Here is a 15,076-nt window from a genome sequence, read left to right as displayed (position 1 = left end):
AGGTTATTAATCACAAGAAAAACAATACAAAAAGGAAGGAGCCTGTGGTGCTCCTTAAGCTAACCGCCATTACCTAAAGCAAAGCACTTATTTAGTGACTACATGCTACATGCTAAAGTTACAGCGCAAGAAACAGGTAAACCTACTGAGCCAAGCCAGGACAATCTACAAAGCCATAAGTCAGCAATATAAGCCACAGGATAAAACAAAAGAGAAACTATGGCACAAACAATGCAGAAACCACTCTCTTACCTGCAACAACTGCAGAAGTATGGCGAACTGGAAGTGGGGTGTGAATTCGGCTTCAGAGAGGGAGAGCTTGGATGACAACTACCTGCCTTTATAGAGTGCCCACACATGCCAGTCGACTAAAAAATTGCAAAGTAATTCAGACAGCCAAACAGTACAAGCCTACTTAAAGGGATAGTGCAACCAAAAATGAAAATTCAGCCATTATCTACTCACCCATATGCCGATGAAGGCTCAGGTGAAGTTTTAGAGTCCTCACATCCCTTGCGGAGATCCCAGGGGAGAGGGGGTAGCAGCACAACTCCACCTAATGCAGACTGACAGCACCCCAGATTAAAACGTCCAAAAAACACATAATTGAAACCACAAAATATCTCCATACTGCTCGTCCATGGTGATCCAAGTGTCCTGAAGCCCCAACATAAAAAGTTGTTTGGAAACACGTCATTTAAACTCTGTTTTTAGCCTCATTGTAGCCTGTAGCTCTAACTGCCTCTCTGTACACGGTGGTCATGTGCGCACGCAATTGTGCACGAGACTAGCGAAAGCATGTGAACACACATGAAGGCGGTGCCCATGTCTCGCACAAGTGCACATGCGTGAACGCAGTGTACAGAGAGGCAGTTAGAGCTACGGGCTACAGTGAGGCTAAAAACAGAGTTTAAATGACGTGTTTCCAAACAACCATATTATGTGGTTTCAATTTTGTGTTTTTTGGACGTTTTAATCTGGGGCGCCGTCAGCCTGCATTAGGTGGAGTTGTGCTGCTACCCCCTCTCCCCTGGGATCTCCGCAAGGGATGTGAGGACTCTAAAACTTCACCTGAGCCTCCCTCGGCGTATGGGTGAGTAGATAATGGCTGAATTTTCATTTATGGGTGCACTATCCCTTTAAGCTGATCTGAACTTTCTGTTCTGCTACACAGTGGTAGCTCACTGTCATTATTAGTGTTGTTAGCAACATTAGTGTGACTCGTACTGCTAGCCGCTGCCATTCTGGCTTGCAGATTTGCAAATTCTATAGGATAGCAAAGGAATGACCTACCCTATGCTCCCTATGATTGGCTAGCACTCATTGCTTTTGTTGGTTGTATTGGTTAGGTCCAGGCAAGAGGAGTGGGATTAGTTAGGGTTAGGGTAAGATTGTCAGGGTAAGCCAATCAGAGGCAAAGCAAGACAGACTGAGGTGGGCCATTCCTTCGCTATCCTAGGTCAGCCATCTCCATGTTTGCTTGTAACGAATATGTGACAGACAGAAGTACAATGTTTCCCTCTAAATGAGGTGGAGTACAAGTGTAAGGTAGCATGAAATGGGAGCACAAAGACTGTATCATCAAGTTGTTCTTTAGTAAATGTATTTCGTGATTTATGTCAGTGGTTTAAATGATCTAACAGTTGTTACTTTATCAACTGCATAATTAACTCATTCACAAACACACACACTTCACCTCTCTCTGCTGTCAGTATTTTAACAGGAGCTAATTTCTTTCTCTTTCTGCAGTGTTCGTCAGCACCTGTGGCAGCAGCAGCTAGTCGAGTGACTCAGCTTCAGCCCGACCGGCTTTACCTGTACATGGAGACCCCCAGCTGGGCAGGTCAGTGTCTCACCATGCTCCTTTAGCCTCTCATGTCCGTGTGTTTTGCACTGTAGGTCTTGTCTGTCTGTGTCATAAGTAACAACTACCCATACTCTAGGCTTGCTTTCTAAACTGAGCTATGGTGGAGAAGTTTCATTTTATTTTAGGACCATTATCTGCAACTGCATGGCCGAAATTTTCCTTTATTTTACTTATATTGGGGCGCCACGGTGGTGTGGTGGTTAGCACTCTCGCCTCACAGCAAGAGGGTTGCCGGTTCGATCCCGGGCGTGGGAGCCCTTCTGTGCGGAGTTTGCATGTTCTCCCCGTGTCAGCGTGGGTTCTCTCTGGGCACTCCGGCTTCCTCCCACAGTCCAAAGACATGCAGATTGGGGACTAGGTTAATTGATAACTCTAAATTGTCCGTAGGTGTGAATGTGAGCGTCTGTCTCTATGTGTCAGCCCTGCGATAGTCTGGCGACCTGTCCAGGGTGTACCCTGCCTCTTGCCCGATGTCAGCTGGGATAGGCTCCAGCCCCCCCGCGACCCTCAAGAGGATGAAGCGGTTAGAAGATGAATGAATGAATGAATGAACTTATATTGGTGCATCATCCATGTGAAATTCAACATTTCCATTGCTGCCAGCATGATTTTTTCATTTTGACAATCCCAAAAAAGAAACCAGTGATTACCCAACAAGTACTCACCCAGTTTTGAGTTCATATTGATATTTGAGTGTAAAAGAGAACTGTCAATACCCACATTAAAATCCATCTTTCTTGAGGTATTTTATCTACTGCATTTTGAAGAGAAATACTGATTATTGGACTGTGAATGTTGTGAAATTGTCTGCGCATTTCATATCTTCAGTGACATTCACATCCATTTCCTTCTGCTCATCATTCCATATGTTTTGGACATTAAGTCTATTAAATACGTCATCTTTATTTGCCTTCCCAAAATGACTCATGTAAGTGTTCTGATCTGATGCCTCATCATTTATTAATGCCTTCCAAAACTTACAAAATTATTCTTATTAGCTTATTCTGATTTTCAACATGCCATCACTAAAGTATGTTTAGGTTTAGCCATAAAAATAACTTATTTAGGGTTATGGAAAGGCCATAGTTTGGGTTAAAACTACTTTAAGGTTTAAACCAAACCCATGTTTGCTCTTAGTAGTAAACAGGCAGCAAATGGTTGTCTTATACAGAAGAGTAACTCTTGTTTTTGTTGACTTCTAGTGATTAACTTCTCACCATGCTGCAGTGATGTAGGGGTGTACTTCAGGATGTGTCAGTGCAGTCTGATGTCACTGTTGGGTGTGTTTTCCGGTGCAACAGAGCATATACCCAGCAGTTATATTGGGTGCAACGCACTTGAAACCCTCAGCCAAGCAGGGCAGTGAAAAGCTGGTATTCAGCCTGGTATTAAGTTCCTCTTCAAAGTGGATTCATCCATCCACCAATCCAAAGTCACACTACTCCAGCCTTTGCTCCTGACAGCAAGAGGTCATAAAACACTCGGCTGCTAGGGGTCTTTTGTCAAGTAAACATAATTATAAGTTGGTTTTGGCCATATGAAGAACCGGTGCTTTTGTTTTTCTTGGAAGGACATTCTGCTTTTGCGACTGCTTCCTGTAGATGTTCTGTATTTCATCTCCACTCCCATGTGCAGTTCATTTGGAAGTGAGACTCACATTTTCAGTATGGTTATTTGAGCGGTTCTGTCCTCACCTGGACTCACACGAGAAGCCAAGCGCTCCAGAGTTTGAGGAAACGGCTTCACGCCCTCTCGCTGTGGATGCACCCTTACTGTAATAAAGCCTGTATGTATGCACGCCTTACTCTCCCCTATTCGGCCATATTGTGCTAATGTGTGCTGGTTAAGTAGCGGAAGACTAGAGAAAGACTCTTATCCATATGCCTGAGAGCCCAGGAGCCGGCGTGATCTCTCCCCAGATGGAGTCCTCTGCCTCCCCGCCCATCCTCCGCGGAGCCATATAGCAGGTGGCAGTGAGGATCAATGGGCCTCCGCCATTACCTCCTCTCCACTTCACATCTCCAGCCTCATCTCCGGGGGGGGCCCGCGGGGCACGCGGCGCATCTAGCTGCAGCACACCGGGAGAAATAGGGACGTTTTCCATTAGTCTAATTGCTCGGTTATAGTTCTATATTATTGCCGTGATCACCACTGTGGCTTGGTAATGATGGACCTCCCGTGCCCCCACGTATAGCTGGTGGGTGTTATGTCTCCCCCGTCACCACCCATTGAAATTCCACTTGCAGTGGGTGTAGGAGGAGAGAACGAACTTAACGCTGAGAAGAAAACAGGAGGATAAACAACAAAAATAAAAGGGGGGGAAAAAGAGAGAAAGAGCTCTTCAAATGTTTTGATGTAAGAGTTTAATCAAATAGCCTCAGCTATTTACATTCTCAACAGGTGCAGCATTTGGCTGATTTATGGAATAAACACTGGAGTTCTAGTGCTTGTTCATTTGCCTCTGCTAAAAACTGGCAATATGGGGCTAATTTGCAATAATTTGCTGCTGCTGTGGCCACTGGTTAAGAATGTTTATATAATCATGATATAATAAGAAAAATGAAAATGAGTTTTTCACGCAGTTCAGGCCCTGTCAAACACAGCTCACGGACTCGCTAAATGATAATTACATTCCTCAAGCACAGTATTACATTTTACCCTCTTACATGCACTTTGTTCATGGTAAATGGGGGAGTATTATTTTCATTTTAAGGCGATATGACCCGGTATTATTCGCACATCTGAGCTCCCTCAGTGCAGTAGAAGGTTTTCCCCCCATAAGCGATTACACGAGAAGTCTTCCATCAGTCAGCAGATGAGGTGAGGATTATAATGAATTCATTTACCCTCAAAGACTCTGCCTTTCTTCTTTCTGTTTATAATATCCTATTTGCATAACGTGGTCTCTCATGATCGAGACATTGGAAAAGCTTTAGTTTAAGCTGCATTGGGCTAATCGGTGCTGAATATTTCACAGCTGACCTGTGGCTCTCCCTACAGGTCAGCACATAAAAGCCGCTTCCTGTTTTGGATTTCCTCTCATACAGTAGGATTGTTGCTGATTATCTCGCCTCTTATTCCTTAGAAGGAGAAAATCCTTGGCCGTGATTCCTGGGTTGTTGTTTTTTTTGTTTAAGTATTTTTTTTTAACAGGTGTGGGTATTGATCTTTGCCTTTGCTGCAGGGGAGTGTGTTCACTTAAAAGGCCCACTGATGTAGCAGAGCTTATTAAACAAATAGGCCAGAGAACAAGGCCACAATCGCTTTGAATCATGAAGGAGGTTGCCCGTCTTAAAGCACCACTGTATCAAATATGAAACGCTCTGCTAACAAGGTGTGTAATCTATTTTAATCAGATCATATTTTATGAAACAAGGAGAAGGTTGAACTTAAGTAAGAGAGAAAGATGGAGATACTGGGGGGTGGGGTTTGGGGATTGTATTTTGAAATTGGATGTGACGGCCAGGGACCATGACTTGATTTTACATGCATGGCTTTATAATGAAGCCATGCCAAATGGTCAGTTATGGTTAACTTTAGGGGGAGCTGGAGCCTTGCTGTAATGGGAGGCTAATTCAGGGCCCATAACGCCTTGACAAGCTGCAGAGCGGAGCTGGAATATGGATAAGGATGTACGTTAGAGGCTCTGGGGCTGAAGTAAAGGTCTGTATTTGTCTGCAAATTGCCGGGTTGCCTGAGGGTACAACAGGGTCAACAGCAGTGTAGCATATTTTCCTGAGTGTACACAGACAGTGTCACAGACATAAATACAATCCAGGAGCACACTCGCTCAGACGGAGAGGCTCGCTTACTCGCTTAGAGTGTCGCACAGGAGTGACTTCATGTTGTCATCGCACTTCAGGCCATGATCCTTTTTATATATCTTTACACTGGCTGGGTTCATAGGCGAGTGTTTTCAATCACGTCTTCTTTTTTTTTTTCTTTTTTCTTGTGCCATAAATTGTTTCAGATCCTGTGACACTAGACTTGGTTATGAATATATGAATATATATACACTCTGAAGACCTTAGGAAGCTCCACTAGTCAGACAAGGTAATGGATAGAGATATTATATACTGCTCTGGGAAGCACTTGTTAGCTTTGCTCAGATTTTAATAATGATAAGAGAACTTAAAGCACCAAATATCTTCCCACAACACTAAGAAAAAACATTAAAATTGAGTTTAACTTGATAGAGTCATACAGTTCATCCTGGAAAAAGTAAACCGTCTGCTTTAATGGTAAATAATCAGAGAGGGATATTATATACTACTCTGGGAAGCGCCGCTGTAAGAAAATCTTTGCCCAGATTTCAGTGATAGCAACACTTCAAAATATTTAACACCAAATGTGAATTTCAAACTGGTTTTGACAGTGTCATATTGTTTCTGTGTTTCCCTTAAAAATCCTCTGCTGTTATGGGAAATAGCACAGATATTAATAGATATGTGTTAGAATAGATGGGGAGGTATTAGTCACTGCTCTGGGAAGCACCACTTGTTAGAAAAGCTTCCTGTGGACAAGGCCAGAGAAATTCCCCAGATATCACTCACTGTTCCAGCACTAACAGAAAGCATTTAACACCAAAAATGTTAACAACTGTCGATGACATGTGTCCCTTTTTGTCATACTGTGTTATGGTAAATTCTCCAGATTTCTCCATTTTGGGGGCCTTGAGTGTTTCCAAGGCCCCTCCGCTGCCGCCGTCGCTGCCACCTCGGGTGATGAGGAAAAAGGAAGGAGGAGCAGCGGGAGGAAGAGGAGGGGTGCCTGCGTCTTTAAAAGCTAGATGGAGTGAGGGAGTGGGGCGGACGGGTGGCTGGCAGGATTGTGCTGACGGCAGGGCTTTGGTTCAGAGCATGCCCATTAGAGGGAGCCATAAATCCTGGGCTCTCTGGGCCGGGCTGTGTCAGCAGTCCACTGAATGAATTGATTTTAAACGCCACTGAAAAAAAGAGAAAGTGCAAAAGAGAGGGAGAGAGAGAGAGAGAGAGAGAGAGAGAGAGAGAGGGGGAGAGGGAGGGAGGGAGAGAGAGTGACTATTTAATTCACCCTCCGCCAGAGGCCCACACCCCGTTCCATCCAGCTTCTCAATTCAGGACTGTCGTTGAAAAGGGGGAGGAGAGAAGTCTAGAAACACTGAAACTGTCACCAGCAACGAGCCCAGGGCTACACGGCCCCCACGCGTTTGATTTAAACGGGAGGGAAACACACAAACCAAATACATAATCTCAAATTCCATACAGCATTTGTTCTCTCCCACCCCTCTAATTTTTCCTCTCAGCCCTCTCCTTTTATATCTCCACAAGAGAAATGAGACATATCGTAAAAAAAAAAAAAAAAGAGGAAAAAAAAAGGCGCAGCTGCATTTGAAATTCAAATGTGTTGGATTTTGAAATTGATGTATGTGTTTATTCATTTACGAGCAGCATCCATGTGTGCATGCATTTATATATTATCAGCAGCAATGAAACGCTGCATAGAAAGCTTGTAGCCCATCTTTTTCCCCCGTGTGCCCCCTTGTCTTTGTTTCTTCCTCGAGCTGCGGCTGCCGCGTTATGTTCGGCATCGCAAAAAATATGTCTGCAAACAGACACACAGTAAATTGTGCATGAGGACCAGTTTCAGGCGGTCATACTTTTTTTATGAAAACACATTTAGTATCCGTGCTAACTTTGTGTTTGTCACACTTTATGCTCACACTTTGACATCCCCCTGTGTACGTACCTGTTGGAGTGTCTTCAGACGTTGTTGTGGTGGTGGAGTGTGAGTGCTGTGCTCCCTTTGTACAGTGCTGCAGAGAGCAGTGTTACAACAGGCTGCGAGGCCGGGCTGAGGACACCTACCCCGTATTCAACCTGCAGTGCAACTGGAGTATAGGGAGGGGGCAGGGCATACACTGTATTATGCAAAAATCCAATCACAAAAATAATCACATTAGTGGTGATCATCTTTCTGTGTTTATCACTCTGAGCAGCCTCTTTTGCTTCACCCAGAGTTATTCCAATCATTGGTAATACAAAAATATCGATCAGTGGAGCTTTAAATGTTGTATCTTGTTTTGTTTGTAATGATAGTTAGCCTGGAGTCATTCATTTGAAAAACAAAAACAAAAAAAAATCTGTTCATATCTTTCCAACATAAAATGATATGAAGGGAAGGAGAGAGGGATTGTGGGGCTATGGAGGGGGGCAGCGTCCTCTCTGGCTCATTACGCTGTTTAAAGAGCCGGCGCCTCCGAATCACCTGCCCAGCTCCACGCTTCAAACAAGCTCAGCCACCAGGGATCATACATCAACTTCTCCATCAGTCCCCCCGGCTTCACTTTTTCACTATTCGCCTCCCACCACACGACTCTCACACACAACCCATACATACTGCCAGTGTGGAAAATGAATAGCATCGCTTGTTGAATACTGATGTCACGCCTGCTACAAAAAGAATAATAAATTAGTTACAAACCGGCCTTGTGTTGTTATGTATGTGATCATGAATTTAATTGAACGCTTCCAGTGGACTTGCAGCATCCGAGGCCCAGTTTGCGGCCTCAACATTCTTAATGCATGGCTCTTCTGCCTGTAAAAAGTACACTTTCTCATGCCTAATTACCCACGGGCTAAGGCATGAAGAGGACTTGCCGCGTATTACTATAAAGATTGGGAGGATATTTCACTTTGAAAAATGGCAAAGCACACAGGACTAAGGGCTTGATTACAAGGAGTGGGGCACACAGCCTCTACATCTTCCTCCCTCATTTCAATTATGGCTGACTGGAGGCACGGTGCTGCCACCGTCCTCAAATAAAACTAAAATATGATAAAGCTGAAATATCAGGCCCGGGACGGCTCCACGCCTCGAGCCATGTAAGGCGCAGATACTCGGCACGTAATTACAACATTTGCCAATATTTTTTTGACGGGAGGTTCAATGTGGATGAGTGAAAGGGGGGCAGGGAAGACATGAAGGGCCTTCATGACACATGATAAAAAGCACATTTCATTTTGACTTCCCTATGGATAACAGGAGACATGCCTGCATACAGCTGCCGTGGCTCTCCCCTATGTGAAAATGTAGGATAGCAGTGTTATTTTTAAGTTGTGAGATCATTACTCATGTGTAAGATGCATGAGCTAAGAGAGAGGATCTGCTGTCATAACAGAGGATGGCGAGCATGGGGAGTGCCGAAAAGAGCACGTCATTTCCAGTTATATGTTCCATGTAATAAAAAGGCGTTCCTGTGTTTGAAATAGAGCCCTGTGGTATAGCATCTCAACAACCGTGGCAGCTGTAAGCAAATCTATTTTGTAACAGAGGACAGAGAAATGTGCTTCAAAGCATATTCTTTATTCAACTCGTGTTTGCCCTTTAAACGCTACCCTTTGCGACCCCCTACAGATGGAGGTGATGTGTGATGTGGCCCATTTCTCGCTGTGACGCCCCAACAAGGTGGCTCTCCTCTGGTGCCCGGATCCTTCGGTGGCGTCAGCACCCCGGGCAGTCAGGTTCCGGCCTCCCTTACGTCAGTGTTAATAACAGTCCGGCATGCTCACCACACTGTCAGCGCCACGCAGGGTCAACACTCGGCAGATCCTTGCCCTCTGAGGGAAAGCCCAGCCAGCATGGTGCAGACTCTCCTGCTACTCTGGGAGCATGAGAATGAATGCGAATTGACAGAGGATTTGCAATGAATGTAATCTATCTTAGCACATTTTAAATTTAGCTGTTAATTGCTTTGAGAATAGTCTTGGTTCAAGCACTTTGTTTGTCGAGCTGCGGCTTATAAGAAAAACAATTTAGCAATTAAATTGAGCAAAAACACATATGTTTATGAAACGTGTGTTTTGGGACCTGACATGTCAAGTCTCGACAGAGTGATGTCGGTATTATCTCTATATAAATCCTCTCTTATGACTGTGTGGGGTTCCAAATGAATAGCACCAGTGCGGCTGTTAAGAAGAAGTATAAGTTAGTTCTCAGTAGTTTCTTCTTTCTTTTTTTCAAAATATTGATTAAAATTAAAGAAGAAGAACTTTGAAGTCCAACATTTCTAAATTTTAAATTACGCACCATTCAAAGAAAGAGAACTGATGCATTTTTTCAGAAGTATATAATACATTTTTGAAGTATATTACTCATTTTTTTTTGTAGATTAAAGTACATAATATATCATTTTGTAGATCTGATCTTGCTCATTAAATGTGAAAAACAACTGATGCCTTCTCCTCTTCCCCTGGCATGATTTACTAGAGTCAGTCACTGGAGCTCTTCAGATGAAGAATCTCAGGCTCCTTGTTTAGGTTTTTTTTTTTTTTTCTTGGACAGTTGAAGTAGCTCCAGCACCTGCTTTTCAAAGTGAAGGAGGAAATGTTTTGCAGAGGGAAGAGCCTCTGCAGCAAAATCAAGAACGATTCCGCCCCCTTCACTCGTCACAGTGTGGGGGATTCAATCAAAAGTCTGCCCTGTGACCTGTTCCCCGACAAACAAACAGCAAGCAGAGTCTCCAAAGACCAAAGCCATCAGAGGAGGGCGGCTTGTGTGTGAGCTAAATCGTGGCACCTTTCTGAAAGCTTCCATCATAGAAAAATTGTTAGTTGTCGCAGTGGAGAGTGACTAGCATGGCGGTACATTGATACATTGATGCAGTGAATGCCTCGGACAGTGCAGTAAAAGTGCTGAGGTTGAAATTAAGCTGTTATCTCTGGCATGTATCACTAGGGAGGCAAGAAGCAGTGGTGCAAAGGCAGCAGCCTGTTTGCTTTACTGTTATTGCCTCTGCACGTCCTTCCTCGTCTGACTCTCCTCATGTTCGGACATTTTAAATGCAACTCTAAGTTTTCCTCATCTTTGATGTTTCAGAAACAGTCTCTACTGTTATAAAAAACATCAATCATCTCTTTATTTTTGTAAAACCCATTAACATAGCTGCATGTGGCATTTTACCATCAATAAAACATCACTTTAAGAAATCAGTGTAATTACCAGAAACACACAAGACCATCACTGAGAAAATTGGTGGCCTCATCCAGTCTGAGTGCTGCATTTTACACTGTTTGAAAACCTTGTTATTTTTCATTTTTATTTACCAAAAAAATATATATATATTATTGGTGTTAATTTCAAATGCTGGAGAAACGAGTCAAAGTTATAAATGAAAAAAGTAACAATTCTGATGAAAAATTGTAGTTTAACCATGTATTGTTTTCTACTCATTAGCAGCTCATTAGTCTTTTGTCCCCAGTTTCGTCTTCACCTTCATCATATTCTAAGCTGTCCTGGCAGTACAAGGACTTAATTTACCGTAGAGTGAACAGTGTCTTCTTGCAGCAGGAAACAAAACAAATTTGCACTGGGGTCATTAAATCATGTTAACATCAGCTCTAACCAATATTCTCCTATCATAACATTTGTGTATATTTTGGTGAAACCTTAAATGATGAGGTTTAACTGTGTGCCACTGACTTTGATTTGGTGCTGCTTACCATACATTCTCATTCTTATGCCTTTATTTACCTCAAGCAGGAAGAACCAGGCCTTTTGAGACAAGCTAATATTGGAGACAGACCCCCTCTTTTAAGCTTCATGCAAATTCATAACTTGCTCCGTTGATGCGTTGTCTTAATGATTTCAGTATAACGTATAGTTTTGCAACACTGATTCCATCAGTGCAAGAAAATCAAGTCACCACTCAGAAGTATTGCTTTAATTCAATATTTCTCCTTTTTTTCGTTCGTTTTTAAGCTACTGTCAGTGACATTCAACACTTACTTTACAGATGTCTTCCAGCGGCTCAGTGGGCATCTTCCCTGGTAGGCTTTTAAAGTTAAAACACTGTAGTTCACTCAAGTTAATGGTATTTTACAGTGATCAAAAAAAATGGCAAAATGGGGCTGAATAACACCAGTGGAATGTTGAGAATGTCCTCCCCATTGGTTTGTCACAATACTGACATACTTGGCACATACACCAAAAAAGTTTCTAGCTTCCGGGTTCACTTCTGTGGCATGTGGGCCAGTAAATGAGCACAGTAGTTTCTATGTGTTGGAGGACTTGATGTAAGAATGAAACTTCTCTGTTAATTTGCTATTTGAAAATACCTTACCTTATACTAAATACATTACCTTAATACCTTTCTTTTATTTGTGACTGGCCTCATTTGATCATCTACATCAGTTGATTTACAGCATTAAACAGGAAGAGGGCGCTGCTCTGTTAGTGCAAGCAGAGAGCCAAAACTTTATTTCCTTCCCACAGTGTATGATTAATCAGTTACTTTGTACTAATTCCTCATCTTCAATAAAGAAAAAAAAAACTCACTAAAGAAGCAGACAACACCAGGAAGTATTGTAACTTTTAGAACCACTGCCACAAACACTTTCAGTGGCGTGAGCTAGAGGCTATAATGGTCTCATTTGTATACAAGTGAGGTAAACAAATGTATCACAATTAATTTGACAATGATATATTAATGTTCAAAATGCTGCACATAGCACCTTTAAAAAACCTCTTTCAATGCATATTATCATAGAGTAGACAGTGAGTAATATCCCTTTGGCACAACAATTGGTTGATGTGACGGTGCGAGATAATGACAAAAATCAACAGATTGGTCTTTAAAGATGGAGCAGAGATACCATCCTTCAAAATCTGGACCTCCGTGTTTTCAGATTTTCTCAAAACATGAAGGGCATTATGTTTTCCAGATCCCGAGATAAGTTTGCTCGTTAAAAGTTCAGGACGCTCGTACGTCATATTTGTCTTCCTCCGGTGCAGTGAGTGAGGGGAACATAGGTGGAGGTGCTGGTTCTGTCACGCCGCGCTGACACCCCCATGAGTAATCTGGTGCATGATAAACAGAGGGTCGAGGTGTCACGGGAACACCTCAGCGACTGGCACAAGGGTAATTACTCTTCCTGCGTGGGTGCAACTCAAAATTTTTGAACCTTTTCTTTCTCCAATCATACTTGATGGATTGAGTGGAAGAGGGCGATCATCTGGTTCTTAGCAGGCTCACTGAGCGTGGTAGGCCTCTGTTGATTAATGATATCTGCTGCAAGTCACCAAAAGCGGAAATTAAGTATTTCTGTTTAAATGTAACATTTGTCTCCTTTGCTGGTGTTGAGAAAGGCATTTGTCAAAATCCCCGGGCTTTGGAGGAAGGTGGATTTCCTCTGGGAGCATGTTGGGAATTACTCCCTACTTTCACATTAATGGCATTCAGTGTTCCTATTTTATACCTTGAATCTACTTTGCACCCTTTCACCTTTACGACATATTTTGAATATGGAATCGTTCCTTAGCTGTGTGACAGCTTAGGATTAAGCATGTTGTAGATTCTTCCAGAAAGACGAGGCATGACCTTGGCTGTATGAAAGGAAGTGATTCCTGATGGCATCTCTGTCTGTGGCGGGCACATGGGAGGGGTTCTGGTGGTTTCACTGGTTGAGTTGGGTTACCGTTTGTCCTGATGGCAAGCCCTGCCGAGCTGGAACAGAACAGACCCTGGCTCCTGAGGAGACTAATGGTTACAGGGCCTGGCCAACGTCCAGTGCTGCCCTAGCCACTGCCTCTCCCGTCGCTGGGATATCATTACCTCCAATGTGTTACATCAGACTCGCTTGGTCAGGCTCTGAAACAGTCAATACTCCACAATTTAGAAAATCAGCCAAGTTTGCAGAAACAAAGAGGCAATATCGGAAATAAAGACGGATATATAATCTGACGCCAGGCATTTTTTCATGCTGGGTGAATTATTTGTTGTCCGGAAGGTGGGGACGTGGAGGGGGTAGAGGGGAAGGAGGGAGGGAGCCAGGGATCTGTCAGGGGTTAGAGGAGGTGGTCAAACAGCCTGAATAAACGTGCAAATCACAGTGCCCGACCACTGACCCTCCCCATCTCATACAAGCAGCCTCTACTTTTTCCATCAATGGAAATCTAATTGCTTGAAAAGCGATCAATGGAAACTAAATTGGTTTTGTGTGGAAGCGCGCATGGAATAAGCTCTGAGCTGTTTTAATGTGTGTTGGTTTTGCATCTTAAATCACGGTAATATTTGGAGTGGGCCCCCGCTCTCTGGAGGGGGTAAAGTTTGGTAGTGTCAAGACACCGGGGAGGAGGCACTCAATCAAGCTCCTAATAAAAATCACAGGCTTAATTGTTTTTCCAAACTCATAAATCGTCCAACTTAATGGGTTAATATTAAGACTTATACGAGGACGGCGGGGTGCTTGTTTCGGAGCGGCCGGGAGCTCCTCGTTGTGGAGCTGCGACCACTGATAACCCTCTAGTGATCTGATATGACTAATCCCCTCTAATCCTTAATACACTCCTTAACATGCTCCTAAGTGACAGCAGTCGATATGGGTGCACTTCTCTGTCTTATCGCTGATCTCTTTGTCTTTGTACACTCTCTTTGCAGCAAAATTCGCTCTTCCACTCATCCTTTTGAATGCCGATCACTGGCACATCTGCGTCGGTGTCACACATTTTAGCTCTGAGTGCCTCTTGATAAGCAAAGGGTTGATCAGAGTTTCTGAAATTGCACCTACTTGCGGGGTTACCAAAATGGCTCACAGAAAGTAAAAAGGGTGGTAGGGGATTGGTTGAAAGCCAGGCCCTCTTTTTCTACCGCAGTATCCGAAACTGCTGCTTTTTTCCCCCACTTGTCATTCCCGGCGGACTGCTAGATGGACTGCACAGGAGGTAGGGTTGTGGCTGGTGCCCGCCGATCGTGTAGCCTTACCCAGGAAAGAACAGTCCCAGCAGAGTAATTTATTGACAGCATTGAGATGTGTTTCTGGCCAGGTGCTTCTCTCAGCCATCCCTCAGGTGCTTATCTATCAGTTATCAGTGCAGACAGAGCACAGACCCAGGTTGTATTTCTGTCTGCTATTGTAATTACATTGTAATTGATCCGAGGGCGTGCTGGGCAGTGCCCATGCAGTAACTTTGCAAGGGCTTTCTTTTCTCTTGTTATCTGGAGAAGTGCTACAGTATCGCTGCAAGCAAACCCTGTGATGTTTTTTACAACCTGCTGTTGTCAGACCAGAATCTTCCCGTAAAAGTAAAAAGATAAAAAAGTGATTACGTGGCAGGCAAAATGAAACTGAAGAGGCAAGATTACATTTTTATTTAAAGTCATAACACGGACATGTGAAAAGTGCATGCAAAACAAATGTGACTTTGTTGCAGTATGCACATTTGTAATCATTT

The 15,076-nt window shown here is 43.4% G+C and overlaps 1 protein-coding gene across 13 annotated transcripts in view; it reads left to right on the top strand.

Annotated features, from left to right (window-relative positions):
- LOC125879676 (RNA binding protein fox-1 homolog 3-like) overlaps window positions 1-15,076 on the top strand; it is a 574,563-nt gene that overhangs the window by 354,189 nt on the left and 205,298 nt on the right. For all 13 annotated transcript variants that reach the window (XM_049561655.1, XM_049561666.1, XM_049561662.1 and 10 more), the window contains one exon: window positions 1,750-1,843. In XM_049561655.1, the coding sequence (XP_049417612.1) occupies window positions 1,750-1,843 (94 nt within the window). The remainder of the gene's footprint in view (window positions 1-1,749; window positions 1,844-15,076) is intronic.

This window comes from Epinephelus fuscoguttatus, linkage group LG19 (assembly GCF_011397635.1).
Source record: "Epinephelus fuscoguttatus linkage group LG19, E.fuscoguttatus.final_Chr_v1".
In the NCBI taxonomy this organism is placed as follows: domain Eukaryota; kingdom Metazoa; phylum Chordata; class Actinopteri; order Perciformes; family Serranidae; genus Epinephelus; species Epinephelus fuscoguttatus.
This window is presented reverse-complemented; position numbering and strand designations above follow the sequence as displayed.